The sequence below is a fragment of the Xenopus laevis genome, chromosome 2L (assembly GCF_017654675.1).
Source record: "Xenopus laevis strain J_2021 chromosome 2L, Xenopus_laevis_v10.1, whole genome shotgun sequence".
NCBI lineage: Eukaryota > Metazoa > Chordata > Amphibia > Anura > Pipidae > Xenopus > Xenopus laevis.
In genome coordinates this window covers 74516189-74531279 of record NC_054373.1, presented here as the reverse complement: position 1 = coordinate 74531279, position 15091 = coordinate 74516189, and the positions used below count along the sequence as shown (strand labels likewise).

Genomic DNA, 15091 nt, shown 5'->3' with positions numbered 1-15091 from the left:
CTCTTAATAAATATGCAGACAGGGAGTTTAGGTGATCAAAATGCCTGGGATTATCCTTGGTGCAGGTCTTTGGGTAACAAATATTCGCCGAGCACTACTCGTGGAGCTTCTACAAAAAAATACCCACAATGATACCCTGAGTTTTGACATCAACTCATTTCTCAAGTATCTTATGGTGTTTGAAGGCAACTTCTTGGTTAAAAATTTTAAAAAAATGATGGTGTCAAGGCAAGCAAGGTAGTTTAAACGTTTCCCTTATATAATGCAAAAATATTTGTTCCCAGCACAGTGTTGAGATGCAAGTGAAAATCAAATGATGTTTAAAATAAATAATTTCAAAAATCCTGGTGGGATTATGCAGTGCAAGCTGTGTAATGAACATTGTGCGTTTCATCCTTTTGTTTCCTATGAGAGAAAAGACAACAGTTAATATACATATCTAGTTGCATGAAATCACATGGCAAAAAGGATAGTTTTTAAAATTAAAATCCAGTTAAACCCAGCTGTCTAATGCATTAAAGAAGTAGTTCACCTTTACATTGAACAATCTCCCATTCTTTGCTGTTCGTCAGTTGATCTTAATTTTTTATTCTATACTTTATTTGCACCTCTTCTCTTCAGCAGCTAGAATTATTGCTCTGTGAGGCTACAATTTTATTGTTACTTTTGAACTTATTTAACGTTTTTTCTACTTTTTCCTATTCTTCTAGTATTTCAAGGTCAACTACCCACATAGGTGTACCAGATTCAATTCTACATCTGACTAAATGAATAGCTCGTTTTGTGATCGATACACACACAAAATGGATGTTCAAATCAAAAAAATCCAGTTGGTTAGCTCGTTCCAACATCGGAAGTATCAGGTGGGACCCTCATCTGTTCCTGTCAGCAAGTGAAAGGCTCAGGACAATAAGATTTAATTAGGGAAGTTCACACTACAAATCAACATTTAGCATGATTAAGGCAATATTTCAAAAATACACAATAAATATTAAGACCAACTAAAAAAATGTTGCTTAGAGCAAAATCTTGCCATTATTTTCTATAAAAAATATTGTACAATACATACACATAGTAGTAGCAGACTAAGGGCTGTTTTTATCAAGTTCTAAAATGAATGTTTTCCTACCTTCTTTTTAATGTGTCTGTTTTACCCATTTTAACTATTTACAAATCTTTATTTTGCCAAACAGATCTATATCTCTCTGCAATTTAATAGCATGTATTCAAATGTATAAAGCACCATAATTGCTTCTCCAGAACCTGAATACCCAATCATTTCATTTGAGAATGCAAACATTTGTATTGGTCCAAGTGAATGAAAAAACATCAAGCCAAGTAAGAAGAATAATTAGTAATTGAAAGGGTATAAAGAAATTGTGTCTATCATAATACTTTTCCAGTTTAGTTTCTATTTTGTTATCATAAACCTGTTCGCTTTCTTCTAATAATACCAGAACACTTTTTTGATGTATACAGGAACACATTCCATTTTGTCCTCTGATAAAACAGCCTTTAGTTTTTAGATAATAAAGCTTAGTTCAGGTTGTTGTTTTTTAGTTGCAATATAGAGTGTACAATTTTCACACGTGAATTTGTTATATAAATGTTAGTCTTGCAAGCATGCTCAGCAAAATATGTTAAATTACATAGTCTATACTACAGTTTTTGCCTATCCACAGTTTATAGCTCCCTTTAAAATACCCTGCTGAGAAAAAGTAACTTGAGCCTGAAGATGGATAAGTCACTGTGATTTGTTTGACTTCATAAACTATAAATTGCAACTACTTTGGGCACTGGATTCTCCAGAATGGGATTTGTGGTGAATACTGTTTTAAGATGTTGCCATTCTGTTAGTTTATAAAGCCTCACATGCTGAGTATAACTTTCTATCAAGGACAGAACAAAACTTGCAGTGTGAAAGAACACTAAGCACTACTGCCCATGTAGGAGTTGAGTACTATAGATAGACAGAATGGGTGGAACTAGAGGTGACTGAGTAACAGAATGGTATTGTAAGATATTCAAGCTCATATTTTGGATTTTAGTTAAGACAATGGTTGCTCATTAAAGGCCACTATATGTCTCCACTCACCTATAGTCAAGACAAGCCAACTATAACGAAAGTCATTATAATGCTCAATTACATTGTTGTTGTTTTTTTAGGAAATATAACATCAAATGAATATATGGAAATAGTCTTCCCGTTGATTCTTGTCAGTGGTGTAACAAGTTAAACTCAAAATGTATTTTAGGCACCTGCATTAGAATTGAATTGGCTTGGGCCTACTAGATTTGGGCCCCACTAACAGCTGGGTTGCATTATCATTAAATCTTTGTGTCTTGTAAAAAAACAACTATAAATTTAACAAATTTACAAATATGATTTTGAACAGTCGCTATTAAATAGAACAATTTGACCTGGAAATGAATGACACCACTAACCCTCCCCCTTAGGCCATCTCTTCTATTGTGCCTAGGGAGAAGCATTTATGCTGTGTGTCACCCAGTAAAGAAGAGTCCATGAGAAAAATGTGCATGAGAAACAGTGTATACATAATGAACTTTAGGGGGGCTTAAGTTGCCCTTTAGTGTTAAAACTGGAGATGTAAGGGTGGGGGTCATTTAATTGGGCCACATTGTAATTTATTATTGTCATTATCATAACCAAGGAAAAAGTAACTTTTGGAACAATAGGGACATCAAAGCTTAAAGGGGATCCAAACCCAAAAAATTAATAGATGAAAATGCTTCTCTGAGCACTTTTGTGCACATGCATTTTCTATTTAAAGGGATACTTTCATCGGAAAACATGTTTTTTTCAAACCGTTAATAGTGCTGCTCCAGCAGAATTCTGCACTGAAATACATTTCTCAAAAGAGCAAACTGATTTTTTTATATTCAATTTTGAAATCTGACATGGGGCTAGACATTTTGTCAATTTCCCAGCTGCCCCCAGTCATGTGACTTGTGCCTGCACTTTAGGAGATAAATGCTTTCTGGTAGGCTGCTGTTTTTCCTTCTCAATGTAACTGAATGTGTCTCAGTGGGACATGGGTTTTTACTATTGAGTGCTGTTCTTAGATATACCAGGCAGCTGTTATCTTGTGTTAGGGAGCTGCTATCTGGTTACCTTCCCATTGTTCTTTTGTTTGGCTGCTGGGGTGGGAGGGAGGGGGTGATATCACTCCAACTTGCAGTACAGCAGTAAAGAGTGATTAAAGGTTATCAGAACACAAGTCACATGACTTGGGGCAGCTGGGAAATTGGCAATATGTCTAGGCCCATGTCAGATTTCAAAATTGAATATAATAAAATCAGTTTGCTCTTTTGAGAAATGGATTTGAGTGCAGAATTCTGCTGGAGCAGCACTATTAACTGATTCATTTTGAAAAAAAATGTTTTTCCCATGACAGTATCCCTTTAAAGGGGGTTATGCTATAAAAGGCACTAAGTTTGCCCAGGAGCAGTAACACATACCAATCAATCAGCAGGTAGCATTCACTGATCACCTGTTTAAAAGGAAACATCTTATTTGTTGCTATGGGTTACTGATTCTGGACAAACAGAGCCTTTTATTACATATGAGTAAGTTTTTTCTGAGATATTTGCAGTTTTTTGATCTTACAGAAAAGTGTTTTTCCTGAGTTCCTCTGCATGGGAACTGGGGTGTCAGGGGCCCACTATGGCTGCCACCTCAAGGGCCCACCAGGTTTTCCCTGCAGCAGAGTGAATACAAACTCACTGAAAAGAACAGGCTACATTTTTTCAAGTGGTTGCTTGTGCAACAACATGAAGAAACACATTTCTGTTATGTAGTAAAGGACAAATAAGGGGTCTATTTATCATGCTGTGTTAAAAGTGAAACACTACCGGTGATGTTGCTCATAGCAGACAATCATATCTTTGAGTTTGTTTTCTAACTATTGAAATAGTATTGCTGATTGGTTACTCTGGGCAACATCACCAGTAGTGATACGCTGGCTGGTTCGATACCCGCAAGAACCGCGGATCGAGCAGGTTCAGGACGACCTCGGCAAACCATTAGCTGGTTGTGGGCGGGTTCAGGTTGAGCTCTTCTGACTACTCTCCCGCCACCGCGACCTTACACTGCTGGCTTCCTGCTTCCCCTTTTGTGACATCATTAGGGGTCTATAGAGAGGAGAAGGTTGGAGTTGGCTGGTTTGGGTTGGTTGTGGGTACTGGTGATTAGTGATGTGCGGGTCGAGAAAAACTATACATATTATGAATGAATTATGAATATTTTTTTTTTACTTATCTTGTTTACTTATGACCATTAAGGTGTTATTTTTTTATAGTAAAGCAACTGGCCCATAAAATATGCAGACAGATTATTACAAGGATTGCACTATATTCACGTTAGTATGTGCAGCAGCATAGCGAATCATTAGCGTGGATGCCTTCAGCTTTGATAGTAGCTTTAAAGACACTGATATACCTGAGGATGGATTTGATTGTTCTCAAGTCCTTTTAGTGGGTAGTGCTGCATTTTTAATTTTGTCTGTTGAGTGTTATAATTGCTGAATAAGGAGAAAATAATACCACTGAAGAAAATTGCAATCATCAAAGCCTTCTGTATTATAAGCTGCTTCTTATCAAACAGCCATTCAAAGGCTTCAGTAAGAGTAAGGTAAGGATTTGAGTCAGGGTCCCTAAATGGAAACTATACCTCTGAATATTTCAAGTCTCTATAAAAATGTACTTCTCTAGCAGTATGCATCATTGGATAATCCTAAATAAAAAAAAAAATGTACTTCCCTCTATGTTCCTTCTAATTCCTTCTTGGCTGTGTGCGCAAAAAAAATCTTTTGTGCGTACATTTTAATTACTATGTGCGAAGGTCAGAAGTCCAACATTTTATGCTTTCACACAAAATTTTTGTGAGCACCACAATTTGTTGTGTGCGTTGCCTTCAAAATTTGTGTACACGTGCATGAGCGCCCAGCTTAGAGGGAACATTAAGGGCCGCCCCCTTTCAAATTCTCCTCAGTTCACCGTGCTTACACACAAACCAACAGCACAAATACATGCTAAGTTATCAGTCAATAAATGAACATGAGCTGTATTATTTCATGTCAGTTGATCTCTGAGGGAGAACCCAGACCCTTACTAAATGGTGACTCAAGATTAAACATTTAAAAAGGAAATATTTACAGTTATGCAGTTAGGAAATATTCTTAAATAGGTCTCAAATATTATTATGAACATGTATTTTTATAGTGCCACCATATTTCGTAGCGCTGTAAAGTAAATGTGTTTATACAACTAAGTCACATGAGTTACATACATAGAACGTATGGAGTTACGTACATCACCAACTAACACTGGTACAAAAGGTAAGGAAGGCCCTGTGCAAAAAATTCTAAAGGGAAGGGATAAGACACAAGGTGTGGGAGTGGGCAAGATCAGAATTAAGTAGGTGAGAGATGTAGTACTGTATGTGGTATTGCATCTGGTAGTTAAGCAGGGTGAGGGGTGCAGCCCTTGCAAAGTCTTGAATGCGAACATGTGAGAAGGTAATGAGAGAAGAGTTGAGCAGCAGGTCAGTAGAGGAGCGTAGTAAGTGGAGTATCTAGAGATGAGTTCAGAGATGTAGGGTGGGGCAGAGTTATGAAGTGCTTTGAATGTCAGGGTCATTAATTTGAATTTTATTCTGAAACATAGGGGAAGCCAGTGTAGGGATTGGCAGAGTGGCATGGCAGAGGAAGTGCGGTTGGTGAGGTTTATGAGCCTTGCGGCACTGTTTATAATAGAGGTGACAGTCTCTGGAGGGGGAGGTCAATTAAAAGAGAGTTACAGTAGTCTGAACGTGATATGAAGAGAGTGAATAAGAATTTTGGCAGCATCTTGGGTGATAAATTATAGTATTTTGGATATGTTTCTTAGGTGGAAATGACATGATTTAATAAGTGACTGGATATGAGGAGTGAAGGACAGGGCAGAATCTAGGATAACCCCAAAGCACCGGGGAGACAGGGTGATAATGGAATTGTTAGCTATGATGGATACTTCTGGGATGTTATTTGTGTTAGTTGGAGGAAAGAGAACCATTTCCGTTTTAAAGATGTTTAATTTAAGGTAGCATTGCGACATCCAAGTAGAGATAGCGTACAGGCAGGAGGAGACCCGAGTTAGGAGTTCTGGGTTGAAATCAGGTGAGGAGAGATAGTTCTGAGTATCATCAGCATAGAGGTGGTATTGGAAACCATACGTTGATTAGTTTGCCCAGGACAGAGCCTTGAGGAACCCCAACAGAAAGAAGTAGGGGAGAAGATGCTACTCTAAGGAACGATTACTGAGGTAAGAAGAGAACCAGGACAGGGCTGTGTCACAAAGGCCAAGAGAATGGAGGGACTGGAGGAGGAGAGGGTGATCTACAGTGTCAAATGTAGCGGAGAGATCAAGCAGTATTAGTAGTGAGAAATGATTGTTGGCTTTAGCTGTTAAAAGGACAGTAGTTAGCCAGGTTAGGGCAGTTTCAGTGGAGTGTTGTTGTGTTGCTTAAAACCAGATTGTAGGGGGTCCAGCGTAGTCGGTTGTAGATTAGGCGCTCAAGTAGTTTAGAGATGAAAGGTAGCAGAGAGATAGGTCGGAGGTTGTCAAGATTGGAGGGATCAAGGGTTTTTCAGAATGAGGGTGACAAGAGCATGTTTTAGTTGAGAATGAAACATTCCAGTTGAGAGCGGGAGATTTAATAGATGAGGCTTTGATTAGACATGGATTGGTTTTGTATAGAAGTTTTGAAGGAATAGGATCAAGTGGACAGGTGTTAAGGTGAGAAAGAAGAGGCCAACAGTTTTGAGGCTTCTTTATCAGTGACAGGGGTGCAGGAGCACAAGAGAGACTGTGGAGTGTGGAGGGATGGTGGTGGAAGTCTAAGGGAGTTGGGTAGTGTAATGTCACTTTTGATCTCAATTTTGTTTATGAAGTGCTCAGTAATATCTTGAGCAGAGACAATGTGCACAGAGGGGGTGGAGAAGTTGAAAGAAGAGTGTTAAAGTGTTAAAAGTTGTGCCGGTTTTTTAAAAAGGGCGTTAATAAGTGAAGTAAAGTGAAGTTTGTTTCGCTTTGGGAAAGGCTTGTGCTATAGGAGAGCAGGGCAGATTTGTAGCTACAAATGTCTGATTCTAAGAGGTATTTGCGCCAGTGATGCATGTGAGTGTCTTTGGCGCCCTTTTGTATGAGCAGTACGCCAAGGTTGAAGTGGTTTGGGTCTAGCACGTTTAGTTTTTGCAGGAGCAAGTTCATTAAGGGCAGTGGTGAGAGTACTATAGGTAATGAGGTAGCCACATTAGGACAAGGGATGGCTGAGCTATGAGAGTCAAAGGAAGAAAAGGGAGGCAACACATCTAGAAATTGCAAGTCATGGTAGGTATGTGTTTGGGGAATAGCAGGGGGTGAGAAGGGGGTTAGTGAAATTGCTGGTTGAACAGAGTCTAGTAAATATAAGATTCCGAGCGTTATCATTGGAGTGAGAGGGGGAGTCTGAGCACAAAGATAAGCCTAGGGCGGATGATAACGAAAGAAGTTTAGAGACAGAAGGGTTGTTAATGTTGTTAACAGATATATTAAAGTCATCTAATATGATGGATGGGGTGTTAGATGAAAGAAAGTAAGGAAGCCAGGCAGCAAAGTTGTCCAAAGAGTGGTCCAGGAGGTCGATATATGACAGCAATGTAAATTGAAACAGTAAAAAAAGTCTAATGCAGTGAGCCTCAAATGAGGAGAATGATAGGGAAGGAACAGGGGGAAGAACAGCGGGGTTCTACCCCACCCCCAGGTCTGTTTCCAGGACTGGGAGTATGAGTAAGGTATAGCCCCCACAAGACAGGGCAGCAGGTGAAGCAAAGTCAGTAGGAGAAAGCCAGGTTTCAGAAAGTGCGAGTAGGTTGAAGGAGTTGGCAATGAAATGGCAATGAAATGGTCGTGTATAGCAGTGAGTTTGCTGCAAACGGATCTGGCATTCCAGAGAGCATAGGAAAGATTAACTGGGTTCTTGGGTATAGGGATAACAGTTCTGTACTGTTATAAATAGAAGATGGGATGGGGTAAGGGCCAGGGTTTGGGGAAATGTCCACAACTGCCAGCAATAGAAAGGAAAGATGGACTAAGTGAGAGTGGGATTTGTAGGTTCTTGGTTTGTATGAAGAAGAGGAGTTAACTGGAATAGCTAAACATAGTACTTTTATATACTTGTGTGTGGAGAGGAAAATATATGTGTGTAAATGTATGCGTATGCAAGTGTGTAAAAAAAACACGCTTTTTTTTTTGAGCAGGAGGGACACGGTAACTGCTGCAGGGGGTCCTTGGTGCAGAACGATGTGCAGCAGGAAGTACATGGGCAATGCAGGGGGGGGGGGAAGGAAGCCGGGAGAGCAGCAGACACGTGATCAGATTGCGTCTGCTGCTTGGAGGTCGGCCCTGCGACAATCGCAGGACCGAAGTGTCAGCCCCCGTCATTCCTACCGACTCTATGTGGAGGCAGCAAAAGATGCCAATGCAGAAAGGGGCTCGTCTGCAGAAGAATGTAGGTAGTAAGTTATTAGCAGATTGAGCCCTTGCATATATTGAATTTGCCATCAAAACCTTACTGCCCTCACTGTAAAGAACACATTTTAAAAGGATGGCCTCTTGTTCATTATGACCTCTTGATCCCCCACTATCTGTCTATAAGGTCTTCTAGGGTGTTTGTAAAGTTCCCCTGTAAGCACCATTTCTCTTTCCAGCTCATAAATATCCTTCTTAATAAATTATACCTTCAGAATGGATATTCAACCAACAGATAATGTATATTGTTCTAAAACACAGAAGCCAATGATATCCTGTAAATTATATCCTAATAAACAGTGCTTAGTGATGTCATTGGTTATAATCGGAGCTTAGTGATGTCATTTCTGTCACGACTCACTTATTATAATATATAATGTACCCCCTGTTGCAAAATATAAGGATATTAGAAGTCACCTTGGAGTTCCATGACCTGTATAAAAACACTCTACCTTCGACCTTGTGTTTTTATATGGTCATGGAACTCCTTGGTAACTTATAATATCCTTATATTTTGTGGGGATACTTTATTTACTATATACCACCCTATCGCAACTGCTATATACTGCTTATTCTGGTAGTTCTGCTTATCCATATACTGCTATATACACCACCCTATTGCAACTGCTTAATACTGCTTATTCTGGTAATTCTGCATATCCATACACTGCTATATACACCACCCTATTGCAACTGCTATATACTGCTTATTCTGATAATTCTGCTTACATCACTACTTTTGTATCTGTTAACCCTAATAACTAGCATGTCACTAGTGCTAACATTTCCTAAGTGCTAATATTTCACAAGTGCTAGGAAATGGCAGTTATACAAGGCACTGACAAGGCAAACGGAACTGGATTCCCCTGGAGTCCATACATACTGCATACTTTAGTAAATCTATGCATATTGGGCATCAAACTGTCCAGTAGACCTCTAAACCACTATGTGAAAGTAAGGATTTGCAGTTTGGTGTAGAAAGGCATCGTTGCCATTGTTGGATTCATCAGAATGTGTGCTTTACAAAAATATATATTTTTCTTCGGGTCTTTGTACAGTTAGGGGGTCTTGTGGCACATAATACGCAGTCAGCAGGCTCAGATTGCAAAAGCTGAATTGGCTGGCGAGAAGATTCATATGCACTATTTTTATTCGGGGGTTCACACATACTTTGGTAAATATATGCATATTGGGCATCAAACTGTTCAATAGACCTCTGGCGTTCATTTTTAAGGTGTTTCCTTTGAACATAAAGCTGGCCATAGACGCAACGATCCGATCTTCGGACCGTGTGTGGAGAGTCCCGACATTTTTCGTCCAGCGGAGATCAGTCATTTGGTCGATCGAACAGGTTAGAAAATTTCTGTCGCCTGCCGATAATATCTCTGCATGTATTGCCGATCGTACCATTTTCAGTGGGAAAAAAAAGCTTTGTCAGACATAACTATTGTACGATTGCTGTCAGAGGTAGAACATTGGCTGATCTGTTCTTTTACTACTTTATTTGATCGGAATGGTAAGACTTTGATCGGAATGGTTAGTGGCAGGTCGGGAGATGGGATCGTATGTTGATTAGTGCGATCGGATCTTTGCGTCTATGGCCAGCTTAAAGCTTTGTGTGAGATAAATGTGGCAAACTGCAACATTTTTTGTGATTTTCAGAAATGTCATACAGACCACTAAGTTTAGGAAGGATTTGCAGTTTGGTAGTTTGGTGCAGAAAGGCATCTTTGATTTGTTAGATTGTGTACTTTCCAAAACTATGTAGTTTTCACCACACATAAAACTGGCAATGTTTTTGAATTAGTGTAAATGTAAGCATGAAATTATTACGCACAAGATAACCGTTGGGCATCAAACTGTTCAGTGAACCCTTGGCCTTCACATTTAGGGTGATTTATCTTGATATCTAATGATGTGTGGGAAATAGAATGCTGCAAAGTGGAAGCTTCAAGGTGATTTCTGATTTTGATCAAAATCACCAAATTTAGGAAAGCTTTGTGGTTTGGTACTGGAGTAGAAAGTAGTAGTAGTGGAGTAGAAAGATGTATTTATCCATTTTGGATTCGGGGGAATGTGTAAAATATATGACTTTCTGGGGTTACTACACTTTTTTCTCTTTCCAATTAGGTTTATTGGCATTTTTAATAAACAAAACGAAAAAAAGCAGGAAATTATTAGCTCATCGAGACATTTGTAGATTTTTGCAATAAGAGGAATATTATATAACAATTCATTTTGATCAAAACACCAAAGATTGACCTTAACAATATTCATCAAGGAAAATCAAATAAGAAAATAAAAATAAGATAAGATAAAATAATGCTCCTCTCTACCAACTAGACAAACAAGTATTTATTAAAATAATATACTAAATTATCACATCATCAGTTAATCCTGGAACTGCAATGGGTATAAAGAGAACAGTCTTCGTCAGAATTATACAGAAATTTATCTATATAGACTTTATCCTCTGACTCCAGAATGTGAAGATATGGAGACCATAGCTTAACAAAATGTTGCCTTAAACTACCATACCTAAAGCCAATTGCCTCATCTATACATAAAGATCTAAGATATGATCAGATAACCTTCAAATCTGGGGAAGTATCTTGAATCCAATATAGGAAGATAGATTTACGAGTGGCAGCAAAGGCTAGATGTATAAAATACATCTAATAATTATTCCACATATTTGTCATTGGAAAACAACTTGTAGAAGACATTACTTGAAAGTCAAGTAGTGCAAGTTCAGGAGATAATTTAAGGTCAATAGTCAACTTTTCATTTAGGAAGTCTTCAAGCTTACTCCATAATTCAGAAATAAAAGGACACTCCCACATATAATGCAATAAAGAAACACTCTCTGACTTACATTTCAGACAATAGGAAAGTGTGATACCCCCTGAATTATGAAAGTAAAGGGAGTTAAAGCTTAAATGTATCAACCTATAATGTTGAAATTGCCATCCTTCACATCTTATAAGTTTAATAAAGTTCTTAATAGAGGATAATAAATTCTGAGAAGTGATTTCAATTTTTAATAGGGATGACCACTTTTTTGCTAAAATTTGTAGAGGATTAAGATTGCTAGGAGAAGATCGAAGACAAAAGTCAGTAATGTATGAAATCCTATTAAAAGTAGGTTTGTCTAAAAAATTTTGGATCCCCTTACAAAGAGGAAGTTTATCCATAGCAACACTGTTGTTATTTGTGAGATGGTCTAAACCACACAGAAATATCATATGAATTAGTCTGTCACACTCGTTCAGATCAAACTTAGATTTCAAATCATCCCACAATATTGGTAAGCCAGAGACATTATCAACTAAGTTTGTCAGTTGGGAAATACCCTTTCCCTTCCAGTATGGAATTAAAGATTTTCTTTCTGCTTTAGTAAACATACATAAATCAAAGGGGAAAAAAAGGAGAGATTTGATAATTACTACCATGTAATTTATGAACTATCTTGAATGTTACAAAGGTATCTCGCCAAAGAATGTTCCTTTTGATATCTATAGGAAGGCCACCCCATTTTCTATGAAGATAAGCAGAGATATGATCACCTCCTTCCAAATAAGATTCAAAAGAAGGATTTGTGTAAACTTCCCTACCTTAAATCCATTCAATAATGTATCTAAATAAAGATACAATATTAAAAAACTGAAAATTAGGAATATTAAGACCCCCTAAAATTTTAGATTGAGGTAACTTAGCCAAAGAAATTTTAGGCTTCTTCCCTTGCCACAAAAATCTGGAAAGTGCTTGGTCCAATTTCCTTACATCAGAATGTTTCAAGAGAAGAGGAAGATTAAGTAACGGATATGATAACTTCGGGAAAATAAACATTCTAAAAAGGGCAACTCTACCCATAAGATTTAGAGTGTGGTAGTGTCCTGCTTGGAGTTTATGACATATACAAATCAGAAATCTCCATAAAACTATACATATTTGGTTTTGGCATGTTCAGGAGACATGGGCCTTTCCAAATCAGTTGTAATGTCATGCATAAAGTAAATTATGTTTCTACTATACTTGTTTATATTATACTTGTTTATATTATGGAAAATTTGATTTTTTTTCATTTTTTTTTTTGAAGCTTATAACTTATTACAGAAGTGGAGTTACATAAAAATTCTAGCAGGTTTTTAAAGTTTAGGTTGTTCTGAAAAAAACAATTTATCGTTTTCCTGGGTAAACCTTAAGTCCTCTCCAGGAAAGGTCCCTAACCTTAAGAGCACTAAATGTTCAAAAACTGTCTGGCAATAAAAATTCCCATGTGACAAATCATCCAGCAGTGAGGGTTAAGAATGATTTGAAAGACTTCTTGAACAACCATACTATGAAAGGCTATAGTAATCTTAAAGGGATTCTGTCATGGGAAAACATTTTTTTCCAAAACGCATCAGTTAAAGTACTGCTCCAGCAGAATTCTGCTCTAAAATCTGTTTTTAAAAAAATTTGAAATGTGACATGGGGCTAGACATGTTGGCAATTTCCCGGGTGCCCTCAGTCATGTGACTTCTGCTCTGATAAACTTTAGTCACACTTCAGTCACTCTTTACTGCTGCCCTGCAAGTTAGAGTGATATCAACCCCCCACCCCCCCAGCAGCCCTTTAGCAGAACCATTGGAATGTAAAAAGATAGCAGCTCCCTGTTCAATATGAGAATAGCACTCAGTAGTAATAATCCAAGTCCCACTGTGACTCCTTCAGTTTTATGGAGTTGGAGAGGCCTTTAGCCTCGTGCTTTTATATGGTAATGGAATTTCTCAGTAACTTAAAATATCCGTATATTTTACAATAGGGGGTAGTTTATTCACTATAAAATATATATTGTTCATTTCTCTATGGGACAAAACTATAAATTATATAGTGAATAAAGTACCCCTATTGTAAAATATAAGGATTTATAAGCTACTGAGAAGATCCATAACCATATAAAAGCACAAGGCCAAAGGTCGAGAGTTTTTATACAGGTCATGGAAATCCAAGATGACTTCTAATAGCTTCATATTTTGCAACAGATGGTAGTTTATATATTATAATACACAAATTTCAGTGAGTCATAGAAATAAAATAGAAATGACATCCCTAAGATCCAATTATAACCAATAACATCAATAAGCACTGTTTATAAGGATATAATTTGCAGGATATTCATGGCTCTTCTGTATTATATATATTTATCATTTAATTGACGTTTCGGTTCTCACAGGGACCGAATCTTGATAAAGGTCCATGGTAAGGACTGAAACGTTGATTCAATAATAAAACAAAAAAAAAAAATTGTGAAAATTCCTGGTGTGCATCACATTTATATACACTTGGGGTCATTTGGAGTGGTTGCATTAGATAGACTTTGGAATTTACTACACTAACTACAATACTACTGTAACTACAGTTAGATGGCTTCTATGTGGACTGCTGATTATTTATAATTGTGCTTGTACAATCAGGTAGTAGAATGTGACTTTACTTTCAATTTCTAAATATTACTTTAGTAAACTAGTAGTTTAGCGCAAGAAAAAACAAAAACCTTACATATTTCTTATTAAAACAATAGGCAAAAAGTATATTCGAAATAAGCCGTAGTCACAGAATAAACGTTGTAAAAGGCCCCTTAAAGTTAGTTACATTGACTGCATGTGGATTTCTAAATCACTGCAAGTCTATACATTTATGTGGTGCTTTTTTTTTTTTAAATAAAATGTCACATATTTTAATATAGCACTTACTTTTTATACAGATATGTGGTCAAAAATCAGTACACAGCCTGACAAGTACAATGTTTTTTTTATAAGGTGGTGCCTGGTGGTTTATTTGGTTGCCATTTATTAGGCCCTTTATTGTAATAATGAAGAAGTCATTTTCTTCTGTTTGGGAATTATATAAAATGTTTATTCTTATGCCTCTAGGGTAAACTAAAGTAACAATTTATTTTATTTTGTACTGATGAAAATCAGTTCCTACTGTTCCACATGCATGGGAGGAAACAAAATAAAAAAAATACCTACAGTCATTTGATAAAATATAACTAACGACATTTTTTAACATATTTCAACATACAGATTTTTGACCTTTATTTTAACAATACTGACAGAAAAAGCTGATATAATATAACAATTATCATGCACCATTTATATTTTGTAATCAGTTGTAATTTAAATATACTGTACATGAATGCAAATTTTGCTGATGGAAAAAGTAAGACACCCCTACATTAATCGCTTGCTCCAATACCCACAGTAAAGCTGGCCATAGACATGCAGATTTTGTGACAAAAGATTGTACTTTTCAATGTAACAATATACCATTAACCATTCAGATTAAATAAAGTAGGAAAATAACAAATCATACAATGTTCTGGCCATTAATAGTCAGAGCAATATATGCAAAAAGTGACGGCATTAGCCCGATTGAACATATTGCGCCCAATAAAGCTCGCCATAGACGCAAAGATCCAATCATATGAATTGAGGATTCGTATGATTTTCGGAACGTGTGCGGAGAGTCCCGACAT

The 15091-nt window shown here is 37.2% G+C and overlaps 1 protein-coding gene across 4 annotated transcripts in view; it reads right to left on the bottom strand.

The window, feature by feature from the left end:
- Positions 1 to 238: 238 nt before the first annotated feature.
- Positions 239 to 15091, bottom strand: part of LOC108708165 (complement receptor type 1) — a 119831-nt gene continuing 104978 nt past the window's right edge. For 3 of the 4 annotated variants that reach the window (XM_041582056.1, XM_018246573.2, XM_018246574.2), the window contains exons 16-17: positions 4460 to 4541; positions 239 to 405 (exon numbers count right to left, since the gene is read on the bottom strand). In XM_041582056.1, the coding sequence (XP_041437990.1) occupies positions 391 to 405; positions 4460 to 4541 (97 nt within the window). In that variant the 3' untranslated portion in view covers positions 239 to 390. The remainder of the gene's footprint in view (positions 406 to 4459; positions 4542 to 15091) is intronic. The other variant, XM_018246575.2, reaches the window with a different exon arrangement.